Genomic DNA, 25726 nt, shown 5'->3' on the forward strand with positions numbered 1-25726 from the left:
GCGTGCCGTATGATCCACGGTAGAATAAGACAAGGATAGTGTCGTCGCTGGAGATGGGCGGCGTGACGTCACAGGGCAGCACAGCACGCATGCCCTCCACCACCTCAACCTCAGTCAACGGACCTGCAACACAAATACATTAATCTTGTTAGCTGCAGTGTTTCTTTTTCCCCACGACGATCATTTTCAACTGATTTATATATATAAAAATGGAACTTTACAGTTGATGGAGACGCCTACCATCCACTCACTCGATGTAGCACTGCTTTGGGTGACTTTTTTTTTTACAGAAGATGCACAGAGGAAGAAAAAGCAATTGAATAAAAAAAATAATAATCCATACACTAGATTACAGGTGTCCTCCGTCCACAAAAAATCTGTAAAAGTTGGACTTGAACAGCCGTAGATTGAAGTTTTGGGGGAAACCACTCTAAGGAAGCGAGTTCACAAGAGATGCAGTTCGGGGAGTAGAAGAATTCTGACAGGCAGAAATTCTGCAATATGGTACTGTGACAGTCCAGTCATGAGCGCTATCAGATGCCCGTGTAGCGCAGGGGAATGCGTGGAGAGGTGGCACAATGGACGCAACTTCGTCTGAGCATTTGCCATAAAAGTATCTGTAAAATAATGCAACTGAGGCAACATTCCTACTTACTTGTAGGGTAGGTAGTTCATTTATAATAGCAACTTTACTAATAATTCTTACAGGTTTATTCTGAATTTTGTCCAATTGTTTTAGTGCCTTTCCACATCCATTCCGGAAGGTTGAGCAATATTCCGGCTGAGAGCACACAGGACTCTTGTAAAATATAGCTAATTGCTCGTCACTCTACACTGAATGACACGCCATATGGCTCTGTGTATCCCAGAACACCATCTACTACGCTGAATGGTAACCATACAGCCAGTGGATGCATGGTGGCTTGGTGCAATGCTTCATAAACCGATGAATGGTTCACCCAAGACTGAAAAAATTTATTTTAGGGATGAATGAAGCCAAAGGACTGGATGAAAGGTGAATGAAACATTACTGAATGTAGTAAGATATTTTTATCCTATGTTTAAAAAAAACAATAAGTACCATTAAAAGGGTTGGTAAGCTCCAACTGCTTTTGAATGTCATTGGAGCAAGAAATGTGATTTATTTTCTCTGTATTTTTTTTTCCCCTTTTCAGAAGTAGCAGGATATTTACCAAACTTACTCTAACATGCGAGGTGTTTGGGAGAAGGAAACTTAACTTCCGTTTTTGAAGGCTGTCACAGAGTACCGGAATGTTCTAGTCACTGATGATCAAAAGCATTCATGTAAGTGTAAATGTATTCTGCATGTCATTTTATTTGCAGGAAACATACACAATAAGAAAACACTTTCTAAGAACCTATGTTCTAGAACCCTTTATATAAACAAAACAAAAAAGTGGAAAAGTTTGTCATTTTTTTTGCGTATTACTAGAATGATAAAAAAAAAAAAACTGAATAAAACAATCACTTGAGAAATGGATATATCTGGCTATCTTGTGCTCACACGAAAAAATTAATTGTATTTATATGTATACATAACCAAGGGTAAGACAAACATAAGAACATCAAACAATTTAGATGTTGTTGACTGAACTTTTGTAATAAAGACTCAAGAGTGAATAATACTGAAAAAAATTAAGAAAAATTGAGGTAGGACAATGAGCGATGGAGTTCGAGGCGATGTAGTGGTTTAATGGAAGACTGGTTGGGGTGGTTCGGGTAAAACTGATTGGTGGGGAAGGGGACTGTGCGATGGTGTTGCAGAGGATGCAGTGGATTTATGGTTGGGTTGATTTTTTTTTTAATGCACGGAAGAAGGAACTAAATGCTGAAAGCCCGCAAATTGTTCCCTCCAAGAAAAAATAGGAACAAGTAAATAGAGAGCCAAATTCAAGATCAGTTCATTTCGAGATGCCTTAACAGTGGACATAGCTTACTACGTTTAAAAGACTGGAGGTCATAGGCAGTAGGAAATGCAGACAGTGGGAGACAGTTTCAGAGCTGACCTGTTGCATGCATGAAGGACTGAGAGTAACGGTTAACTCTCCATTAGAGTGTTGGAGAGAAAAAAGTATGGGAATTTGCTGCTAGACGGGTGCTACGCGCCTGCCGTAGTGTTGGAGGGATGCAAGCAGACAGTTCAGAGGAATAATGGCTATTGACGTAGCGATAGAAAAGAGATAAAGATGCTTCAGTGCAGCGAAGAGACGGAGGGTGAAGGGAGCCAGTAAGAGGAGGAGAGTTAATGAGACAAAAAGTCTTTGATTATATCTGTACAATTGCCTGGTTAGGCTGGGTGCCGCACGAGGGAGCTGGATGTGATATAGTGGGCTAAGAATGGAGTTGATTGAGGTAGTTCGGGGCAAAACTGAGAAGTAGGGCTGTGTAGCGCACGAAGGAAATGGATGATATGAAGTGGATTATTGATAGGGTTGGTTGGGATAGTTTGGGTTAAAAGTTCCTGGTAAGGTAGAGAACCCCACGTCAAAGCTGAATGGGATGCAGTGGGATAATGGTAGGGTTCACTGGGGTGGTTTTGGTAAAAACTGACTGGTGAGGTAGTGTCCAGTATTATGACGTTCCAGTCGGATGAGGCCTACAAGGGCTTTCATAGAAGGAATGGCTGGGGTCTATCGCCCACTAAATGTCCCTTAGGGAAGGGTTACCCCCACCTTAAATGCCGTGACTGAGTAGCCTAGCCCTGGGTACATACGGTCCTGGAGGAACAGAAGATGATGGGTGGAGGAGTGAATTAACCATCTCATTGTCGAGACAACGTTAGCATTATGTTCCCGCTAATGCCAGACGATTTTATTCTGATAAGAGTGAATCATGGGAGCCTGAGTATTAGTTCTCCCATCATTAACCCTGCCGTGGTCGAGAGAAGCCCAATATTATTTTCCCATTAACACCATGCGATTCTACTCAGCTGTAAGTGAGTCACTGGAGCTGAGAGAGTTAATATAGTCACCTTTATCCTCATATCGTCGGAACAACTCTAGTATTTTATTCCTGCTTATGCCCGAGATTTTTAAACAAATGGGAATGAGTGTTAATGTAAAGGAAAATTTCAGTCTTACATGAAGGCTTTCACGAAGTGAGATGAGGAAGAGTTAGCAGAAAGGCTAATTTACAGCGAATAGGTGAGTAGCCTAATTACTGGGAAGGCTTTATCTACTGATCGGTTTACACCCTTATTTAAATGCTGACAAGCATCTGAATATCTTAGCCTATTATAGTGATAAAGTTTTGAGTATAATACCAACATACTGAGTTGAAGTATAATAATTTTCTCAGCACCTCACAGGTCAAGGTCAGAGAGTAAGTTCAAGGTTGATCCACGTGAGCATGTGTAAACCAAATTACTAAAACAGTTTTGATCAGATCTGGACCAAACATGATAGAAGGGTTGGGGTCAGTCATGGGGTTGAGGGTAAGACAAGAACGAAGGGATTCGATTTTTATAACATTCAGTCAGTGGTCAAGCTCACAGAACATGGTCAAAGTTTGTTAGCCTCTTATATGCTTGCCTTCGCTACACTATTTTTACTCACTTGGCCTAAAATTGCCGTCGCTCCATCTCGATTACCGAGTTAGTATAAGAGATTAATACTACAATATGACAGTAGTCACGAAGTACCATGCAGTGGTTGTGGACCGTTGGATTGTCTTATTCTGCCACTGAGCTACGAGGAATAAGCTGCAAAAGGACGAATATCTGAGCCTAGTTGGTATAAAATAACTTTTGTTTAATTTGGCAGTCGACGGAATGGCCTCTGTCTCACAGGCGTTATGAAGCATGGTTTTGGGTGGATCCTTGTCCGTGATATGGTGCCGAGAATGCCCAAGCTTAATGTGTAAGTGCATTTTTTTTTTTCCTATGCTGTTAAGGTCTTTTCTCTTCTTGTTTTTTTTTTTATTGCTTCGGGATCCTACTCACACCATAAGTCGGAAATAAAAGATGAAATGATGATGATGATGATGATGATGACGACGACGACGAAAACGATGATTATGAGAATTATGACGATGAGGGTGATGATGATGATGATTCTCCTATTTTTGACTTTTCTGATCTCCTTTCGAAACGACGTATTAGTGGGAGATAAGGTTAAGGTGACGATGATGATGATGATGATGACGATGCTGAGGATGAGGATGAGGATACCCAAAACGAAGAGCCTCAAGTCTGCTGTTAGTGGGACAGAGCTGATTTTTCCCCTCCTGCCCCGCCATGCCAGCACCTTAAGCCAGATAGCAGATAAGAAACACAGACAACTCAGCTTTATCTTACGTCGCTCACCACGTCTCGTATTTATAAACTCACCTAAGACTATAGCCGGTATTCTCGACGGTTAAGGAAGCTCCCTAACGCCTTTTTCTAAGCGATTTATTTTGTTTATTGCACCTACATGTCCTCTTCTGTTATGAAAATTCTTCCAATGTCGCCAAACTATGCATAATAACGCAAAAAAGGACATGAACCAACCATATCCAAAAATAAATCGCTAAGGAAAAGGTGTTAGGGAGCTTCCTTACCCGACGAGAATATGAGCCTATGTGTCACTTCCTAGGTTGCAGAGGAGGCTTCGTTGCAACTCTTCTTTATTGATTTATTTTTCATGTTAACCCCTAACACTCTCTTGTATGTTATTTATAGCTCTTTAATATCAGCACAGTTTGTATCTATGGCATGGAGAATATACAGAATAAATCGCTATGGAAGAGTTGTTAAGAAATTTCCAGACCCACTCAAAATGAACTCTTAAATATTGTATAATTATTAAGTTTTGTGTATATATATTTTTATGTGTTTAGTTTATACTCCTACTGTTGCAATTATAATCCCTTTTCTGCTTAAGGTGTATGCAGTGGAGATCGTTTGAATATATACTTTAATCAAACTGCTCCAAGGGCTGCATTTATAAACTCTTGTAAAAGTAAGTTGTGAATAAGAATTTTTATACATACGTTTTGTTTCCACTCACTCTTTTGAAACTCCTCCCAAATTTAGCTGTTTATAAGATCGTTACACCGGAGCTTGCAACGCAGAAGTGAGATGAGGTTTTGTTTGAAGTGTGTCTGTCGTTATGTCTGTCTGTCTGATCTTAAACAAAATAACTCAAACAGTTTTTATCCGATTTTAAAAGAATGTGGTGGAAGGCTTGATGGTCTCCCCGGGAGGTGACCTGGTGTTTTTGAGAATGTTAGGTTAAAGGTTGAGGTTGCAGGTTTAGATCGAAGTTTGACCCAGTGAGCTCAAGTTATGCAGTTTTTATTCGACTTACATCTGACGTTGTGGAAGGGTTGAGGTTACTCAAGAACACAGAGATTCGGTTTTGAGAACAAACAGCTAAAAGTCAAAGTAGAAGAGGAAAGTGAAATTCCGGTCCGTGAGTCTGTGTTTGAACAAAGTAACTACAATAGCGCTGATATGATTTTAACCAAGCTTGATGGAAGGACTGAGGATCAGACAACGGGTTGGCCATAGGCGTACGAGCCAGGGGGGCTGGGGGGGCTGCAGCCCCCCCCAAGATTTGGGCAGACACAAATTTTTCGGGCAGAGTAGCCAATGTAGCAGGGCTATTCAACTGGCGGATCGTGAGCTAAATCCTGTCCTTGAGTGTTTTTTCTTTTCATATATGAAATTTTACTTTTCCCTTAAAAAACGAAATGCCATAACGGTCCTTTTCTGTACTTTTTAAAAATATTTCTTAGTTCTTACTGTTTATAAATAAACTATCAGCCAGTGTTGACAGGCTGAGCTGGATGCTCGTGTCCGTACCGTCCGTTCGTAAATTACGTAATAGTGGACAGGCTCATAAGTCATAAACTGTACGTGTCTAGGACAGGAGAACAAGTACACACTATGCGTCGGCAGAGTCCCCAAGTCCCGCCCGCCAGTTTGCTCAGGGCTTGAGTGGAAGCTGCACAGTGACACATATCCGGACTTATTCTTTTTTGACATTGAGCAGTTTTTGGTAAGTACTGGGAGGAGGAATCGATGGTGCTCTCAAATTTCATTTCTCATTCATATTGAGAGCGATTCATCTGCCTTTTTCCTTCTTAAAGCCTGTGATACTGGGATTATTACTATTATTCCTCTTTCTAATCATGAGCCTAGGTAAAATATTTTGTAGAAAACCGTTACCCAATGTGACCAAAGTATTTTTATTTTATTTTATGCTGAGCGTTAGCGAAGCATAATAGTACGGAATTTCCGTGGTGTCTATCTGTCTGTCTGTGTGTCTGACAGTCTGTCTGTGTCATGTATACTGAGGGACATAAGACACACACTCGATCAGCATAATCGTATGGTGGGGTGCATGCACGGAGGTAAAGTAGATGTGCTCCCCAGCACGTCTACTTTATGTATTTATTTATTTATTTATTTTTTTATTTTATCTCATCAAGCTGGATCTGACCAATCTGGCTTTTCACTTGCATCAAACTCTTGTAGAGTCTTCGCTGTAATCTGCTATTTATATAGCTATGGATTATTTTTTTCTGTTTAACATTATATGTAATGTGTGGACAGTGTGACTGATAATGCTATACACAGGGTTCCCACTCTCTGGTCAGCAAAAATTTCCCTGACTTTTCCCTGATATTTCCAGGAATTTTGACAAAATTCCAGGTATATAATATTTTCATACTTTGCTAAGTAAATTTTCATCCCTGCTACTTCATGTTCAGCAGAGAGGTCTTTCAGTGGACTTCGTAAGCTGAAATCCTATCTTCGCAGCACCATGGGTCAAGCAAGAGTTAGCTGCCTAGCACTTATCAACATAGAAAGAGAATATGCTACTAGAGTGATTGAAGAAGATATGGACAAAATTATAGATGTTTTTGGAAAAAGAAAGGGACGTGAAAAATATTTTTTCTAACTTGATTTTTTCTGTAAGTCTTAACTTTATTATGGATAGGAAAAGAAGTACTTTATTTTTCTAATCATGTTTTAATTTAGTATGAAGGTGAACTATAATTTACTGCAATTTTTAATAATTACTATATTTATACCATTCAACCATTTGCAATTTATTTCAGTAACAGCTATTATTTATTTAGTATATTACATTAAAAAGTATAACCCATACTAATTACTCAGTTCAATTTTATACTGTAGGCTTTATGTAATACTTGTAAATGTGGGTGAAATTTAGCAGTTCAGTTAACCTTCATTTTTACATGGTGTGTAGAATGTGCAATGTCTTCATGAAGTGTGGTTTCTTCCTTCACACACACACACACACACACACACACACACACACACACACACACACACACACACACACACACACACACACACACAAAACACATACACACACACACACACACACACACACACACACACACACACACACACAACACATACACACACACACACACACACACACACACACACACACACACACAAAACACATACACACACACACACACACACAAAACACATACACACACACACACACACACACACACACACACACACACACACACACACACACACACACACACATATATATATATATATATATATATATATATATATATATATATATATATATATATATATATATATAATTGCTTGGATTTACAGACAAAATATATTTCGGGCAGAGAGAGTTCAGCCCCCCCAGATGAGAAGGGTCCCGTACGCCTATGGGGTTGGCCTAGGGTTTTTGAGAACAACAGGAGTATAGTTAAGGTCATGTGGCAAGGTTAGGTTAAGAGGATATCGCGATTCAGACCAAAGTGCGTGGAAGGCTTCAGGGTAAGGCAATGATAAGGAAATATGTTTTTGAAAACAATAGGTCACAGGTCAAGGAAACAGGGAAGGGTCAAATGTCAAGGTTACATGGCAGGGTTAACTTGGGCAACTGAGAGGCTTCGGATCAATGTTAGCGAGAGGGTCAAAGGTTAAACAAGAATGAAACTGTTCATTTTGAGAGGATTTATTAGTCCAAGGTTACGGTGCAGAGTAATATGCCCGGCTCTTAGACCAACTGTAGAGCGCGCGGATGTTCCACTCATACCGTTAGCAAAAATAAATAAAAAAATAAATAAATAAAAAGTACCTCACCCATAGTGTTACCAATTACTTTATCGTCATATTAAAGTGAATAATAAAGTAACAAACGTGAAAAAGAAAGCAGTCTGTGCTAATGGTTACTGAGACTTACTTGTCCTGTAAAATGGATAAGATTCCTTCTAAATAAAGCCTCAAGAGTTATTTGTTTGGTGCCGTGGATACTCTTGTTGGCTGCCAAGTTTTTACCGGACGGACTCTTCAATCTCAAGTTTCATTAATACGTTTTTGTGCTATGACGTGCCTCTTTTCCTTTGTTTCTTCCGTTATTACATTATTTCCCAAGTTTATCAATACTCGTACAGTTTTGTGCAGTTATATGGTGTGTTTCTTTTGCTTCGTTTCATTTATATTAATTTGTTTCTCAAGTTTCATTAATACATGTTTGTGCCATGACGTGTTTCTTTTTTTTCCACATTCTCGTAATGACTTGGTTTCCCAAATTTCATTAACAGTATTTTCCTTTCTTTTCTTTTTTTTTTCTTAATTTTTGGGAGCAATTTTAGTCCTAACTTTACATATTCCAAGATTTTTAGAAATATGTGAGGGAAAACTTACACAGGACAGTTAATTCCCTTGTCCAATTGTAAGGGGGGGGGGGATCAGTCCCCCAACCCCCAAGGGTCTACGCGCAAGTGAAAAGGGGGGGGAGGGAAGCCAGTTTAAGGTGAAAGAACTATAACGCCTTCACATCGACTAAAATCTGCCTTAACATGAAAAAAATCGACTAGATAACATATGGAAAAAATAGCTAAGGAAACAAATCTTCTCCGACAAATGGAGAAGACACGAGTACAATCATGAGCAAAAGTTCGCGACATATCCTCTGCCAAGTACGTGTCCTTCCTTCCATATTTTTCATTCCTCTCCAAGGACAGGTAATATCTTTCCGTCTCATACTTTTTTTTTTAATGCCAGCTTCATATTGCCATCACATGAAAAAGAATTACATAACATCTTTTTAGCATCCTTCCATCTCATATTCTCCTGTTATCTATTACTGTCAATTAGCATCACGTGAAAAAAAAAAAAGTAAAGTCTTTTCTTGCCTTAGCTATCACAGAAGTGTCGACGAACTTCTGCACATTGCTCTACCCTCTCACCCGCCTCTCACTTACACTTCACCACCGAACAGACTTTTTGGAGGGAAAACTTTTAATTAACCCTTTCACTGAGACGACGTACTTCTGTCTCTAATTTACCCTCATTGCCAACATTCAATATCGTTTAATTTAAAGCATTCGGCCCGTTGACGTGTTTTATTATCATACTTGCCATTTTCTTTTAGACGTCTTGAATTGAAGGGATTGTTGCTACTGTTGTTGAACACCGGTCTGTCTAGTCGAGCAGATCCGTCGACCAAAGGCAAGATATTGATTTAAAGGGGCCATTCTACAGGTATAGTACAGTACAAACTCCGTGTAGGGACTCGATGGCCCCGTGAGGCAGACAGCGCTTCACCAGGGTAGGATCAAGAACCTTCCCACGGCGAGATGCAGAGACGTATGAGAGGGTCTGGTTTCTGGGTGAATGTTGCAGCTATTTCCCTCCATTCAAGGTACACAGTGCCACCACATGAAGGCTCCTCATTGGCGCCCAGACCTCTTGTAAAGATATCATCTACGTTTCAAAATCCCACCAACGATGCAGCCACCAAGTTTGTGTCTGCCAATCACGACAGTCGCCTTGGTTGCGCCCAGATGCCTGCGTTAGGGAAGTGTAATTTCCGGAATACTGCTTCCCCATTGCCATTCCTCCATGACGGTGTTTTCCTGCATTATCTGCGATGTTTCGCTTGTTGGAAGATTTTTAAATTTGTGGTGAGGAGGCAGAGTAATTAAAAAGTCTGTCTACTGATTCCATGACACAGATTAGCGAATTTTCCTGTTGCTGTTAAACGAATCATTCACAAGCATAGTGTTACTTATGGTCCCTATGCTATTTTTTTTAACCCTAACTTAACCTAGATATTCGCTCCTCTGCAGCCTGTATTACGTAGCTCATTGATAAAAACACAGTACCACGGCGGCACATCCTTTTGTTATCACTTCTTCATGACTAGCATCATAGTCTTGAGTTACTCTGTAGCTACAACTCTGCATTCAAGATTAAGAGATAGCAATTTTAGCCCAAATTAGAGAGAAAGAATGTATAGTTTATTATTTAAGACACAGAAATGTTCTATATAAAAAAATAAATATCTACAGAGTCATTATCTTTAACAGCAAGTGAAAAAAAAATACACCTAAATGGCATATTTCTCTCTCTCTCTCTCTCTCTCTCTCTCTCTCTCTCTCTCTCTCTCTCTCTCTCTCTCTCTCTCTCTCCAGAAAAATATTATACGAGACATTGGGGACAGTTTTATATATATATATATATATATATATATATATATATATATATATATATATATATATATATATATATATATATATATATATATATATATATATATATATATATATCGTCCTAGCCTTATCTGGCGAATCACATCAAAAACCCTATCTCCTCTGATGCAACGTCTCAGGTGGGTCAAATGTTCCATTATGTATTCGTTCAAGCCTGGGGAGGCAGTTATTTACCCGACTGTCGAACTGATACATCGCAATGAACACTTTCGCTGTCCTGGACGCTCTTGGGTACTGCATCAGAAAAGAGCAGGAGAGAGACGCCTTCATGTGGCAGCACTTGATATAACCCGGCGGCTTCACTGTCCGGTTATACGAACGTCCCTTGACTCCCTCACTTTCCTCTGAAAGGAGGATGGTGAGTTATAGTAGGTGGGCACTTTCAGCCTGCAGTCCACTAAGTTCGAGTTTCAGATGAATTTGAGGCTACTGCGACAATTACTACTACTACAATAAAAACGTCTGGCTGGCTCACACAAACAGCTTTATTCAGCTCTCAAGATAGCATGAACGTGTTGCCACACCCTCGCCTGGCCTAGCCCCTTCTATCTAAGTGATCAGTTTAAATACAGTCTTGCTGCTGCCCGACGATTTTATTCAACTTACGAAGCGTCTCTCATACTGAGGGTGTTTAATAAGGCTGTATCTAACACCAGTAAAAAAAAAAAAACTCCCTAAGCTCAATAATATCTTCCGGAAATAGCAAAAATATACTTAAATCAAAGAGGAGAACTCTGAGGTGAAATATCCGTAACCACCAACTGATCTTAGGAGACAATATCTGATGTATCCTGAAACCCTGACCTTCGACAGTGTCAAAACCGAACGACTTCGTTCTTGCCTGATCCTTGACCCGTTCACCAACTAGCACCCAAATCCATTCACATCTGTTTGAGTTGACTGTCCCAGTGACCTTCATTTTTGCCTTTTCTTGTGACCTTGAACTTTGACTGTTCTGAAAGACAGAATCCCACTATTCCTACCTTCTCTTCAACCGTTCCACAAAGTTTAGTCTTAAGTAGAAAATTTCAAAGTTGACACTGTGCTGCGATCTTAGCTTTTGACCTATTATCCTAAAAACATTACGTGTAATCCTGGACTGACACTTAGCACTTCCACCAAATTTGCTTAAAATCAGACCAAAACTGTTTTAGTTATTTTGCCAACAACACACAGGGTCCAACGTTAACCTTGCCCTGTGCCTTCATATTTGACCCACTGTACTCAAAACAGAGTCACTTAATTCTTGTTTTACCGACTACTTTGCCCCAAGATTGGTCAAAACTGAAAAAAGCCTAACTTGGTTTTGCTAGGTCAACGTTTGACCTAGCCCTGTGATCTTGACCTTCGACCTACTGTTTTGAAAACGATATATTCATTCATGGGCAATCATTCAACTTTTCCACTAAGCTTCGTTAACATTAAGTACAAACATTTTGAGCCATTTTGATCACACACACACACACACACACACACACACACACACACACACACACACACACACACACACACACACACACACACACACACACACACACACACACACACACACGCACGCACACGCACGCACACACACACACACACACACACACACACACACACACACACACACACACACACGCACGCACGCATGCACGCACGCGCGCGCGCGCACTCTGATCAAAACACTACACCTGTCGTTGCTTTGCGAGTCGCGGGTAAAAAATACGTCACCGGACTGGAGGCATCGGACAACTTCAGCCACGTCTCCGCCACAACAGGTGACACGCCGGCCATGAACACCCGTCTAATAGCTAGTATTAAGGAAGCCTCATCAAGTAAATTACAGCCCGGCAGGTTACTTTATCACCTGCACGGTGTCAGGTAGAGGTTCAGTGCGCCGCTTCTCACCTCCCACATTGAGCTAATTTTCCGCCCCAGCAACTGCCGCCTGACTTACCTGCTGCCCTGAGCTATGTCGTGGTCTGCTGTGTGAAAGCGCTGTAAGGTGTTTGAAGGATCTGAGTGTTATAACTGGTCTTTTTTCACTTGATGGAAGTGGACCACTCCCTGAACTCAGAAAGTAAATTGTGGTTGAAGGATATTTAATGGGCCTTCGATATGAGGTAGCACTGAATCTCCTTAGGTACAATACTCTTTTCGCTTTAACTTGGCCCAGATTTACGTTCTTTGTCACCTATTTTACGTAGGACATAAGCATAAAGAAACACTGCCACGGCTCTACAACCTTTCTCTTGCACCTCTTTGTTATTACCATGACAGTCTACTGGTATTGTTGTAAGTCATCATTTAAGGTGAAGTGGTAAATTTAGGCCAGATTCAGAGTAAAAGGAGTATAGTAAAATTTATCCTCCAATCTTGATACACTTAGTTCTAAATTAAGATGGAAGGGACTAGGGATCTTTGCTAGAAAAGAGTAAAGGAAAGGATCGTGGTGCTGGAACATCACTACACAGGGTTCCATACAAGCTGTTCCTCAAGCTCATATTCTTGGTGATATAAGAGGCTTTGTATCACGTTTCCCCAGATATTTATTACACCCGCGACTTGTGAAGCGAAAGTGGGTGTTATGTTTTGATTGATAGGTGTGTGTGTGTGTGTGTGTGTGTGTGTGTGTGTGTGTGTGTGTGTGTGTGTGTGTGTGTGTGTGTGTGTGTGTGTGTGTGTGTGTGAACAAAATAAGCAGGCTTTATCTGATTTTACCCAAATTTGGTGAAGGGGTTGAGAGACAGACAAAGGACTAACTTACTGTTTTTTAGAACAATAGTGTAGGTTACAGATGAATGTGATAGGGCTTGGCCAAAGTTGCACCAAGCAATCAACTTTAAATTTTTTTCTGATTAGGTCGAACTAGGAAAAACGGTTGAAGGTACTGCAAGAACAAGGGAATTCATGAAAACAGTTAGTCAAAAGTCAAGGTAGCAGAACAAGGTCAAAGTCTGAAATATGTGGCCATGTGTGAGGAAGATAACAACGATAGGATAAGTCAGATATGGATCAAACTTTGTGGAAGAGTTGGAAATGAACCAAGGAGCTCAAAAATAGGTCAAAAAGTCAAGGTCACATGGGAAAGTCAATTTAAACTGTTTTTATGCGATTTACACTAAACACTGTGGAAGGGTTCAGGGTAAGGCAAGGATAAGGGATTTGATTTTGAGAACAATCAGCCAGGAGTCATTGTCACAAAGAGTCAAGATTCAAGGTCCGAGGCAGGTCAGCTAACACAGTTCACACAGTTTTGATCTTATTTGAACCAACCTTGGTGGAAGTGTTACGTGTCAGACAAGAATCAACCAGTTCACCTCTGCATGCAGTGGGTTGAAGGTCAAGGTCACAAGGGCATAATCACACGTTCGGCTCTTAGACCAGTTAATGGAAGCGGATGCAGCACTGTTGTTTGGTGTAAAGAACTTCAACATACCTTTGCAGAAAATTGACTATCATAATGCTGACTCTCCAAAACCTTTTAGAATAAGACTCTCACATACATGCAGGGCCACAGACCATCTAGACTGTAGAGTGACTGACAAAGAAAGGACTCAGCAAAAATCCCTCCCAGACTACGACACGCAACAGTCACTTTAAGAAATCTAGGTCCCTGATCCACTTTAGGTGTGAAGAGACTGTAGTGAACAGACCATACTCCAAGGCCTTTGACGTGAAATCCGGATTACTATATTGCGGGTCGAGTGAGCTTTCAATTACACCACCGCTTTCAGGTGTAAGTCATCGATCAGCCACCTGTTCTAATATCCTTTTTTGTTATAAATCCATGCAGTGCGATGGGGTTTATTTGTAGCCTATTTCTGTGACTACCAGGCAACTTCATTCAGATTGGGAGACTTGCCAATCCTCTTTTTACTCTAACTTGGCCTAAAATTGCCACATCTCCATATTGAGTTGTAAGAATACGAGTAGATCAACACTGGATTGTGGTGTTAGTCACGGAGCAGTGCTGTGGGAAGAATACGGAGCCGTAGTAACGACTATTTTTTTTTTTTAATTACGTGAAATAGGCTACAATATGACGAAAATCTGGGCCAAGTTAAAGTGAAAAAGGAACAGTAGAGATGATGTTCATGAAAGTGGTATCTAACCTCTCCAGCTCGATAGGTGTATGTTTAGTTATATAAAATCATCTGCGGATACCATAAAACCAAAAATAAATAATCAGACTGAAGGAGTTATGTCCACAATAATGTACAAATGAATTCGAAGTTCCAGTGTTTCTGACTTGGTAGTTTTTCCCAGATGACACTACTATCCTATTTTCATCCTAATCTGACCCTGGTTTTTGTCCTTTTGTTTATTCTTGAAAGCTCAGTGGCAGAAAAAGACAGTTCTCTGAATCTGTGGCCTTTCTATAGCACGCCTTTGTGACTAGCTTCGTATTGTAGCGTTAATCTATTGCTACTACTCAGCATTTAAGATTGAGAGATGGGAATGTTAAGACAGGTTATAGAAAAATTAACAGAGAACATAGTTTTAGGGAATATTAGGTGATATTTGGGAACACTCCGGAATTATAGTGACAAAAGCCTGTAGTTATGTATGGCACTTTTCTTTTCTCTTCAGATCTACCAGCCTCCCATTGAAGTGATGTTGTAGCGGATCTTTGTCCTTAGGTGGATCAAAGTTAAGTTCGCATCGTACTGGACATTACCGAGGAGAGTTTCAGTGAATCAAACTAGTGTAAAACGTAAAGAGGTGGACTTGCGGCGCGATGCGGGGGAAATAACTTGTGTCACCCGTCCTCTTCTGTCTCCTACACATCATATATCGATCTCTATGGATAGATAGGTAAGTAATTTGATACACAGATAGATATAGCGCAGTTATTGGTGTCCTTGCAGTGAACCTGGGAGCCACAGTTGAGGCCTCAGGAGCAGTAGTTGGTAGTAAAGCAGTAGAGCCCCTGCTGAGAGTGGCGGCATTAGGACACTTGATGAGATAGTGAAGCTGAGGCACACTGGACATTTCCATGCAATACAGGTGCTCCTCCTCCTTGCTTGTGTCTCGAATGTGGAGTGTGTTTTTGTAGCCCAGGCGAAGGTAGTATAGGTTTGTGCAGACTTGGGCGGGAACCGGCGAGTCAACATTGTATGGTTGATGTTTGGTGGCTGTTTCATACCAGGAGGCTATAAACTATGAGCATATTCAGCCTGCATAGTCCCCAGTCTCTATATTATTATTATTATTATTATTATTATTATTATTATTATTATTATTATCATTAATATTATTATTATTATTATTATTATTATTATTATTATTATTATGAAACAGTGTATCGTAGCTAATTCTCTCTGAGAATTAGTAGAAGCTGTAGCCCAAGGTTCATCTGATAACGTGAACTTGGTGAACTGCAGGTTTAATTTCCCCTTTGACACTTGACAACCTCTTTTCGGGGGCAAGGAGGATGCTGGGGGACATTTATGTAACCGGGTAGAGGGGCGGCGCGGTTGTATCGGTGCCACCACAATGAGGGGGTCTTTCAGCAACTAGCAGAGAGAGAGAGAGAGAGAGAGAGACTGATGATCTGCAGCACAACACTTATCTGTCATTCCCTGCCATAAAAGGCATATTTTTTACACTACAACACGGCTAATTGCCAGTTCCGGCTGAGAGGATAAAAGCTGACTTTTTTTTTTCAGTTTGCCTACCACACATTGGTTACAGTCCTTCATAAAAGAACGAAGCCTTTCTACACGTTAACCACAAGCAGCTCCCACTCCCCGTCCCCCCTCCCCCCAAAAATAGCTTTAGCACCAAGAGTAATTGATAATAATGATAATAAATATAATAATATTAATAATAATAAAAATAAAATAAAATAATAATAATAATAATAATAATAATAATAATAATAATAACAACGTAATAATGACTAGAACTCTGTCCTACGGACAGTCACTAATCTCAACTTATATTTTCTTAGTGACCTAGACCCCACTGGGAAGATTTGGATTTTTTTTTTCTATCAGCAATGGCTCATGGCAGGACACATAACCTGGGCCCTTCAGATTTCTTGCCCAGTCTCCGGTTCTCCTAGAATCATTGCGAGATTCTGAGGCGAGAATAATAAAAATAATAATAATAATAATAATAAAAATAATACCAGCGAAAACAAGTCTCCTCCTACGTAGCAGATGGAGAAATAATATTAATATTAATAATAATATTAATAATACTAACTACAGCTCCATAATTGCCCTGTGGACAGTCACTGGCCTCCATCTACTGTTTCTTACAATGGCCTTGACCCCACTGGGGAGATTTAGAAATTTTAAAATAAAACTAAATAAATTCTTAGGAATCGGTCCGCCAACTTTCATGTACAGATTACTTTTCTCAGGTTCCGTCGAAATCTCCAGTAGACATGACTACCTTATCTTGTTCGCTTATAATACTGATAAGACTCTTTCTGCCACTGAACGTAATGGATTTGGATTTTTTCCTCTATCAGCAATGGCACATGCCAGGACACATAACCTGGAACCTTAAGATTCCTTTCGCAGCCTCGAGTTCTGGAATTGTCGCGAGACTCTGAGGCCGGAATAATAATAATAATACCAGCAAAAACAATAGTCTCCACCTATGTAACAGGTGGAGACTACTACTACTACTACTACTAATAATAATAATAATAATAAAAGAATTAACTATTAGAAAATGCAGCTTGTTCTTCATACCTGAGCCATCATCCTAATACGGATAAAAGATAACATGTGCTTATTTTTTGCTTTACATCCAGACCAATACCACGATGTCCACACGAGTATTTGATATCGGTATCTTCACTACAAGAGGTCTCCCCTGAGCTGAACGAAACTGATTAGTGCTCAAATTAAAATGTAGTAGTAGTAGCAGTAGTAGTAGTAGTAGTAGTAGTAGTAGTAGAAGTAGAAGTAGTAGTAGTAGTAGTAGAAGTAGTAGTAATAGAAGTAGTAGTAGTAGTAGTAGTAGTAGTAGTAGTAGTAGTAGTAGTAGTAGTAGTAGTAGACATGAGCCTATTCTACAACCTATACTAAGCTCAGTGCTATATCTGCCCTCCTTCCCCTGTTTTCATCAGTTTTATGTTTAGGAGGGGGGCTGAACCCTCCGTAAATGATGGTGGAAAATTTTATAATTTGAAGGATATTATGAAAAGAAGCAGACGGGCTGACCTAAGAAGTTTCACTGAAATATATCGGCTCCCTTTCCCCTATTTTGATTATTTATTTGTAGGAGGAGGGCTGACCCGCTCCCCCCCCCCCTCCGTTTCTGTCAAATCCATCAAACAGACTAGGGGGCGTTTAGGTACAGACACACAGAAGCTCACAGACAGGCTAAATCTTGCGCAACGGTATGGGGAAATTTGGCTTACCTGAAACCATCCTGCTAAGCAGGTTTGCTAATGACAGTAGTAATAAAGATGGCATTGGACACGAGAGGCCTCCCTGAACACCATCAGTTTGATTATTTACTTATACTTGCTCTTTCCATGTGGATACATATGCTTTAGTCTGAATCTTCCTGATTAAGTCGGTTTGTTGTCAGCATTAATTTCTGAGGCACTAACAACTTGAATACTATGTGTGGCTGAATGAAATTCGATGAGCCCTGCTATGAGGTATGAGTCTCCTTGGTTACTAACCATATCAACACTCCAGTCTGACAACACGGGCCCGTTCGTCGGTTCAGAAGGCTCCTTGGCATCTCTTCCTTAACGATTTATTTCTTCAAACTACCCATTAATGTCCTCTTCTTGGCTACTGATATCTTCATAATGTCTTCACTGAATGCATGAATAACACACAAGAACCGAGTAATGAGGAAGAATCAGAAATAAACTGTTAAGGAAGAAATGTTAATAAACTTCCTAACCACATGAGAATATCCCCCCTCCCTCCCCGATGGCCATTATTTGAGCTGAAAGGGTTTAGGAATCTGTGTCAGATGAAAACAAACCTATTAAAGGTGTCAATGAAATGGGTCAATGTGGATGTTTAAATCTGTGAGGCGGAGTCAGCATTCCGGGGCTTGAATGGTAGGACAATTAGAGTGTGGCCCATTCATATGAACACATACCTGGTTATTTCTCCGATCATTTTTTCTCTTACTCTCTGGACCCTACCGCACCCCTTCCATATGATAGGAAAAGAGGTCTGGATGATGATGATGATGATGATGATGATGTTGATGATGATGATGATGATGATGATGGACTTTCTGAATTGAATGGGTCAAATTATTGCTTTCATTAATTTCTGTACCAGGGTGCCCTTTTTTTCACAATAAAATCGACTGGTATACTCTATTCATTCTATATTGGCCTAAAATTGCCTTCCCTCCATATTGAATGTTGAGCAGTAATATAAGATTAACACTAGATGATGGTAGGCCTGCTGGTAACCTAGTCCTATGGAACGCACATTTGGTCCCACTTCCAAGCACTACAGAGGACAGTGTGTTGGATGTCGATGTGGCACCAGTGCGTTTGTTTACGTCACACGTGTACTGAGTTGGAACAGTCTCTTTAGAATGGTGATAATGACTTCTATATGTCTATAAATGGTTCTATAAACTGTATACGCGGATGTTAAATGAGCCATACATTATACAACGCCAGTGCATGTAATCCTTGCATGCAATAATAGTTTGGGAGCAGATGTGGGGGGTACAGGCAGGGACGTGGGTGTTCACGACTGAGTTTCATTTGCTGTTCCAGCCTAATCGGACCTCAATTTAATGAGCTCCACCCTAAGGACGATATGGCCAGACTGTGCGTAATATTCGTGGATCTGATATCCAAGTAATGAAATTCTCCAATCATGATATGAGCACAGGCCCCGTTTAATGCCGGTAAACACACACACACACACACACACACACACACACACACACACACACACACACACACACACACACACACACACACACACACACACACACACACACACACACACACACACACACACACACACACACACACACACACACACACACACACACACACACACACACACACACACACACACACACACACACACACACACACACACACACACACACACACACACACACACACACACACACACACACACACACACACACACACACACACACACACACACACACACACACACACACACACACACACACACACACACACACACACACACACACACACACACACACACACACACACACACACACACACACACACACACACACACACACACACACACACACACACACACACACACACACACACACACACACACACACACACACACACACACACACACACACACACACACACACACACACACACACACACACACACACACACACACACACACACACACACACACACACACACACACACACACACACACACACACACACACACACACACACACACACACACACACACACACACACACACACACACACACACACACACACACACACACACACACACACACACACACACACACACACACACACACACACACACACACACACACACACATATTTCCGATTGTGACTTAGAGCACCAAACGAAAATAGCCGTGAACACAGACAACCCTGTATACCTGCACCCACACCTGGCCCAGAACCATGGTAGGCATTTATTTCGTGCACTGACATTGTACAGCGTTATATCTGGCTCATTAAACCTCCAAGGGTACAAGTTACAGCACCATTAGTAGACAGACAGAGGGGTCGGTGTGTCATTACTGCTACAACAGGGAGGGCACAACTCAGCAGACGTGCGACGTAAATACATATCGATGTTAAACACACTACCCCCTTCAGTAACAGACCTGGAAGTGAAGTCGATTGAACAGTCGGCATCAAAAGCTCTATCGTCTTTCCTGCTTCGCTCTCCATGGACTGCGAAGATCTGGTTGTTGTATCCCCAGCAACTGACACTGACGACATTATTCTGGAACATGCCAGTGTCATCAGTTCGATTGCTGAGGACTCATTACACTGATCTTCGAAGTCCATGGTCAGAGAGAATTAGGAGAAGCGACAGGACTTCTGATACCGACTACACACAGAGACATAATAATTCTTGTCTTTATCTGCCATTAAGCAACATGAAAGAAGCAATAAAAGGACGAAAACCTGGGACAAATTAAGGTGCAACGACTATAAGTGCCCAGATTTCGGACGCGTTTTCCTATGAGTGATGCCGTATTATACGAGTATAATTGTCATCATCATCATCATCATCATCATCATCATCATGATCATTATTATTATTATTATTATTATTATTATTATTATTATTATTATTATTATTATCATCATTATCAACGGCTTTAGTCAACTAAAGGACTGCATTGTAAAATGAGTATTGAATGCTATATCAAACCCTGATTATTCAAAAAGTTCCCCCACTTCTCAGTATAATCCCTCAGAGATAACAAGGATAAAACAGAAAATATGTCGTTCTCGTGAAGAAGGTACAATAAGATAGCTTGGGTAGATTTAATATTGACGTTCAAGGAATTGTGAAGTCGAGATGAAGTAAAGAATTCTTGAATCAAACCAAAGAATCTTCCGGGATCATCTTGATGTCCACATTGTTTTCGTCTTTATTTTCCGTCTATTAATAAACCACAAGCCCTCTCATGCATTTGCCTTACTGATCTGTGTATACGGCGTCCTGTGAGGTATGTGAGAAACTTCAGATTACTCTTTAGCTAATTTGTAGCTATATATATATATATATATATATATATATATATATATATATATATATATATATATATATATATAAACATGGATCCAATTGTTTGCCGATACGGAGGTACACTTACTGACCACCTCACGGGTGCGTTATGAGGGGAATCATTTTCGGTCATTAATTCATGAATATGTGTAGATTTGTTAAAGGTGAAAGCTGAACCAATGTTGATTCATCATTCTTTACTCAAAATCAGGCAAAGAATAGAATCCTGAAGTTTCACATAAATCTCTAAGGGAATCTTGTATGTTAAATTAATTCCAACCCTTGTGGCTTCAAAGTAGCCTAACTGACGAATATGCAATAATTTTTACCTTCTAATGTTCTCTCCCCCTAAACTCCCTTGTACTAAGTCAAGAAGAATGTAAGTCCTTCAGTGAGATGATGTGTGGTCTCTTACATTCTTTCTACGATCAAGCGATTAAATTCAACTTGAGGGTGACATTAGCAGTGAAGGGACTGTTAATGCAGGCTATATTTGACCTTTACAGTTCATAATCTTTCTGCTAGGATAAATAACCAATTTGGTGGCAGGAAGAGTAAAATTATAGTATGACTAGACAGGTTGCACTCGCGTAAAAGCACAGCATTCATGAAAAGCATGTAATTGTGCGTGTATGAACCTCCCTGCTATTTGTTGCGTATGAGTAAACTTTTAATATACCGGTATATACGTGTGGATCATACTTTTATAATGAGTTCCATTCTGTGCATTGACTTAACAGCCGTTCCTTAAGTGCCACTAAGCTCCATATGTCACCACTTGGCCGTAAAGTCCCACAATCCGTATTAAATGCATACCAGGGTTACTTCAGTCAGAACGAATACGGCATTAGGGGGAACTTTTATATGACAGGTGGGCTGGTCTTGTGGAAGATTAGTGAAGTCTGTTTTAACGAGATTCCAATAATTAGACTGTTGCCCGAAGAGAAAGACAGACAAAAGATGGAGTTCGGGAGCAGTATGGTATTGAAACGGATGTTGCGGAAAATTTTAGACTTCTGAGATTAGCTGGCCATAAAAAACGAATGGGGAGTGAGATGTTGACTAGGAGAGTGTATGTGAGTGAGGTGTGGGAGAGAGAGAGAGAGAGAGAGAGAGAGAGAGAGAGAGAGAGACTGAGGAGGTTTGTATGTATTAGTTTTCCAAATTAATGGAGGGGGGGGGGCTGTCTGATAGCGGAGGACATGTTTACGTGGAGGCGATTTGTTCGTGACTAGTCCATCAGGTATTAAGGCGTCTATCTAAAAATAAATCGATATTAAAGTTTCCCACATTATCATTCCCCTACATCCCAGGGGCTCCTTTCAGATGAGTCAAATCTGTATCAGCAGCCAGAGTAGCAGTGTCTGAAGTATTAGAAGAGAACCACATGACAACAGGCAGTATAAAATCCCAACCATGCCCACCGGCGAGGGAAGTGTTAAAAGCTAAACCTAAACTGCCGGGTAATGAAACGCACTCAAACTAGACTATACGACCAAGTAATGAGACTCCGCCATAAAGCGTGAAAATTCCCGCCATACCTCAGGGTTACGACACACCTGTTTATCTTTTGTTTCAGCCCAGCACTGAAGACTGAAAGATGGCAATTTTAGGCCAAGTTATAGTACACAGGATATACGTAAGTGTGAAACTGTACAGACCACAGGGACGTGTAAACAGCTGAATACAAACCAAGGCCATGAAACACACTCAAGCAAGACTATACAGCCAAGTAATGATCGACTTCGCCATAAACAGTGAAAATTCCCGCTTTGCCTCGGGGCTGGGGCAGGTTTGGAGTGTGGTAATGGTGGTGGATGCGGTGGTTGAAGGAGCTTTGGTAGTGGACGTGGTGGTTAAAGGAGTGGTGGTGGTGGGAGTGGTCGTTAAAGGAGTGGTTGTGGTGGTTGAAGGAGTGGTGGTGGTGGAAGTGGAGGTGAGGGGGAAGGGGTTGGAGACGGCGCCGGGGAGATGAGTGTGCTTGGACTTACGATATTACGACCTAAACGAAGTATTGTCAGACCCCACATAGCAGGCGAGGAAAGATGCTGCCCAGGACCTTTATTGCCTTCAGTCACGGAGACAATAAAGAATGACTGGTAATAATAATAATAATAATACTAATAATAATAATAATAATAATAATAATAATAATAAGGAAAAAAGTAATGATAATGGCAATGATGATGATAATAATAATAATGGTGGTAGTATTAGTTGTAGTGGTGGTAGTAGTAGTAGTAGTAGTAGAAGTAGCAGTAGTAGTAACAACAACGATAATAATAATAATAATAATAATAATAATAATAATAATAATAACAATAATAATAATAATGAATAAAAATAATTATGTAATAATAAAATAAGTAAATCATCACTATTTCCTTCTTGTTACCACTAGATTATTTAATTCAGTTTGAGACAGACATTTCGAACTAAGATATAGTATATAATTATATTCTTCATTAAAAAAGTGTCGATAACCTTTTTTTTAAATTTTACATTGGTCCTGCAACCCCCAGACGGTCTTATTAAGTACAGTAGGGACTTTTCAAACGGTAGGGGTCAGATATAGTTTTCACAATAATAATAATAATAATAATAATAATAATAATAATACAGTCTTCATGCATTTCCTTGCTGTTCTTGTTACTGCATCAACAATCCAAGATCATGACATATCTGTTCTGTTTTAACAGACGCCAGACGATTTTATACATCCGAGTGTCACAAGAGCCTGAATGTTATTACCAGCACCATTGACCCTCTCATGGCCGGTGCAAATCTCGTATTCTGTGCCAGCTGACGCCAAACGATATATTACAACGGTGATCCTATGCTTCCCCGACATGGGCTCCTATTCCGTCTAACACCCACTACACAACACCTTGCCGATTATACAGAACAGCGCCCCATGTATCATCTCTGGCTGCACTAGAATAATATTACTCTCACAGTTCACTTAAACTTTGAACTAGAGTCCTTCCCACTAGCGTATCTTGATTTGAGAGGCATACAATCTTCCGAGGCAGCCTATGTTAGCACACAACACCCATGCCATCATATAACAAAGCCACACAACACACCTGAGCACATAAAACAATCACCACGCAAGCATTACCGAAGAACAACGTCCCACCTCCAGACGCTCCAACACTAGCACCGAAGAAACACCAACGTACTCACGTCACACGCAGGTCAATACAACACCTCGGTCACAACACTGTATTACAAGCCCCCCGCCCGACATTCACCCGACAGGGGTAGCCTTAACTAGAGTTCACTGAGTATACCCAGCTTGGCTTAGATCAGGCTATCACCCAGCCCTCCTCAGTTACCGGCTTAAGATTTAGATTGGGTGGAATCAGAGATGGTGTACGTGCCTTGTTTGTATAACGAGCCCGCACAGCATAATGCAAGGTGGAGCACCGCACAGCACATGCCACACTAACACCGAGACAACACCAACCCTGCAAGAAACCTATGGGATGACCCCAGATGAGCAGAAGCTTACTTGCGATCGACGGGTTTGCATGGCCAGGCAGGGAGGGATTAACAACAACGCCAACAACTCAGCTCCGAGTGAGTCATAGGAGGCTGAATGTTAAAGTAACAATTTGCATTTAGTGTACAGTCGCAAAAAAAAAAAAAAAAAAAAAAAAACTTTAAAGACCCCTGTGGTGCTTATCATTTGAAACAAAAAACCCACTGACATGTCATAAAACCATTTCTGTTAAAGCCATTATATCGGTTCTTAATGAGACAGCTCAGGCATGTAGCTTTCTCAGTATGGACGATAGTTATTAGCGCGGAAGTGGTGATGTGTAAAGGTGTGTGGCACAGGACTGTTAGCCCGCAAGGAATGGAAAATCAAGTCTTTACTCAGAATCGGACAAATAAAAGAAAATACGGTAAATTCTTCGTATCTCCTGACGATTTCCCCCCCTGGGGAGAGGGGGAAACATTACTTCCCCAGTATCCCTGTTTGCTGTAAGAGGCGACTAAAAAGGGACTTTCTGTCTCCCACCTTTCTCTCCTTGCTGTCCTCTTCGTGTATTCTGTCCCACCTCTCTTGATATTTCCATATTTCTTCCGGCCTTTATTTTCCCTCAACTCCTATCAGGTTAGACATTTGGTTTCATGACATGAATACTTTAAGAACTTCCCACTGACGCTGCCACTTTCTCCATTTCACCACTTTCACGCCAGGACCGCTACCACGTCACCCTTAGTGCCATAAAGCCATATTATGGCTTAAAGCTATTGCGTTATTTATTTCTTCCTGCAGACGATTTTACTCCATTTTGGACATATCGGCATCACCCCAACTGAACAGGTTAATTAAAGGCGTATCTAACTCCCCCAGTTCTAAAAGTCTCTCCAAAAGTGAATAAAATCGCAAGTAGCACGAAAATATTATCAGAGTGAAATGCATAAGAGAAAATGTTAGTGCGGTAAATTACGAGCAATGAGGTCGAGTCA

At 40.6% G+C, this 25726-nt stretch overlaps 1 protein-coding gene across 1 annotated transcript in view; it reads right to left on the reverse strand.

The window, feature by feature from the left end:
• The window catches only part of LOC145416646 (uncharacterized), a 195890-nt gene extending 171795 nt beyond the window's left edge, over window positions 1-24095 (reverse strand). Inside the window, exons 1-4 of the mRNA XM_080285581.1 lie at window positions 23996-24095; window positions 15374-15635; window positions 9520-9629; window positions 1-123 (exon numbers count right to left, since the gene is read on the reverse strand). The exon at window positions 1-123 is cut by the window's left edge and continues 10 nt beyond it. Coding sequence (XP_080141707.1) covers window positions 1-123; window positions 9520-9629; window positions 15374-15635; window positions 23996-24095 — 595 coding nt within the window. The remainder of the gene's footprint in view (window positions 124-9519; window positions 9630-15373; window positions 15636-23995) is intronic.
• Between the last annotated feature and the right edge of the window lie 1631 nt (window positions 24096-25726).

Source organism: Coenobita brevimanus, chromosome 107, assembly GCF_032717465.1.
Source record: "Coenobita brevimanus isolate Jiangsu-jjx chromosome 107, ASM3271746v2, whole genome shotgun sequence".
In the NCBI taxonomy this organism is placed as follows: Eukaryota; Metazoa; Arthropoda; class Malacostraca; order Decapoda; family Coenobitidae; genus Coenobita; species Coenobita brevimanus.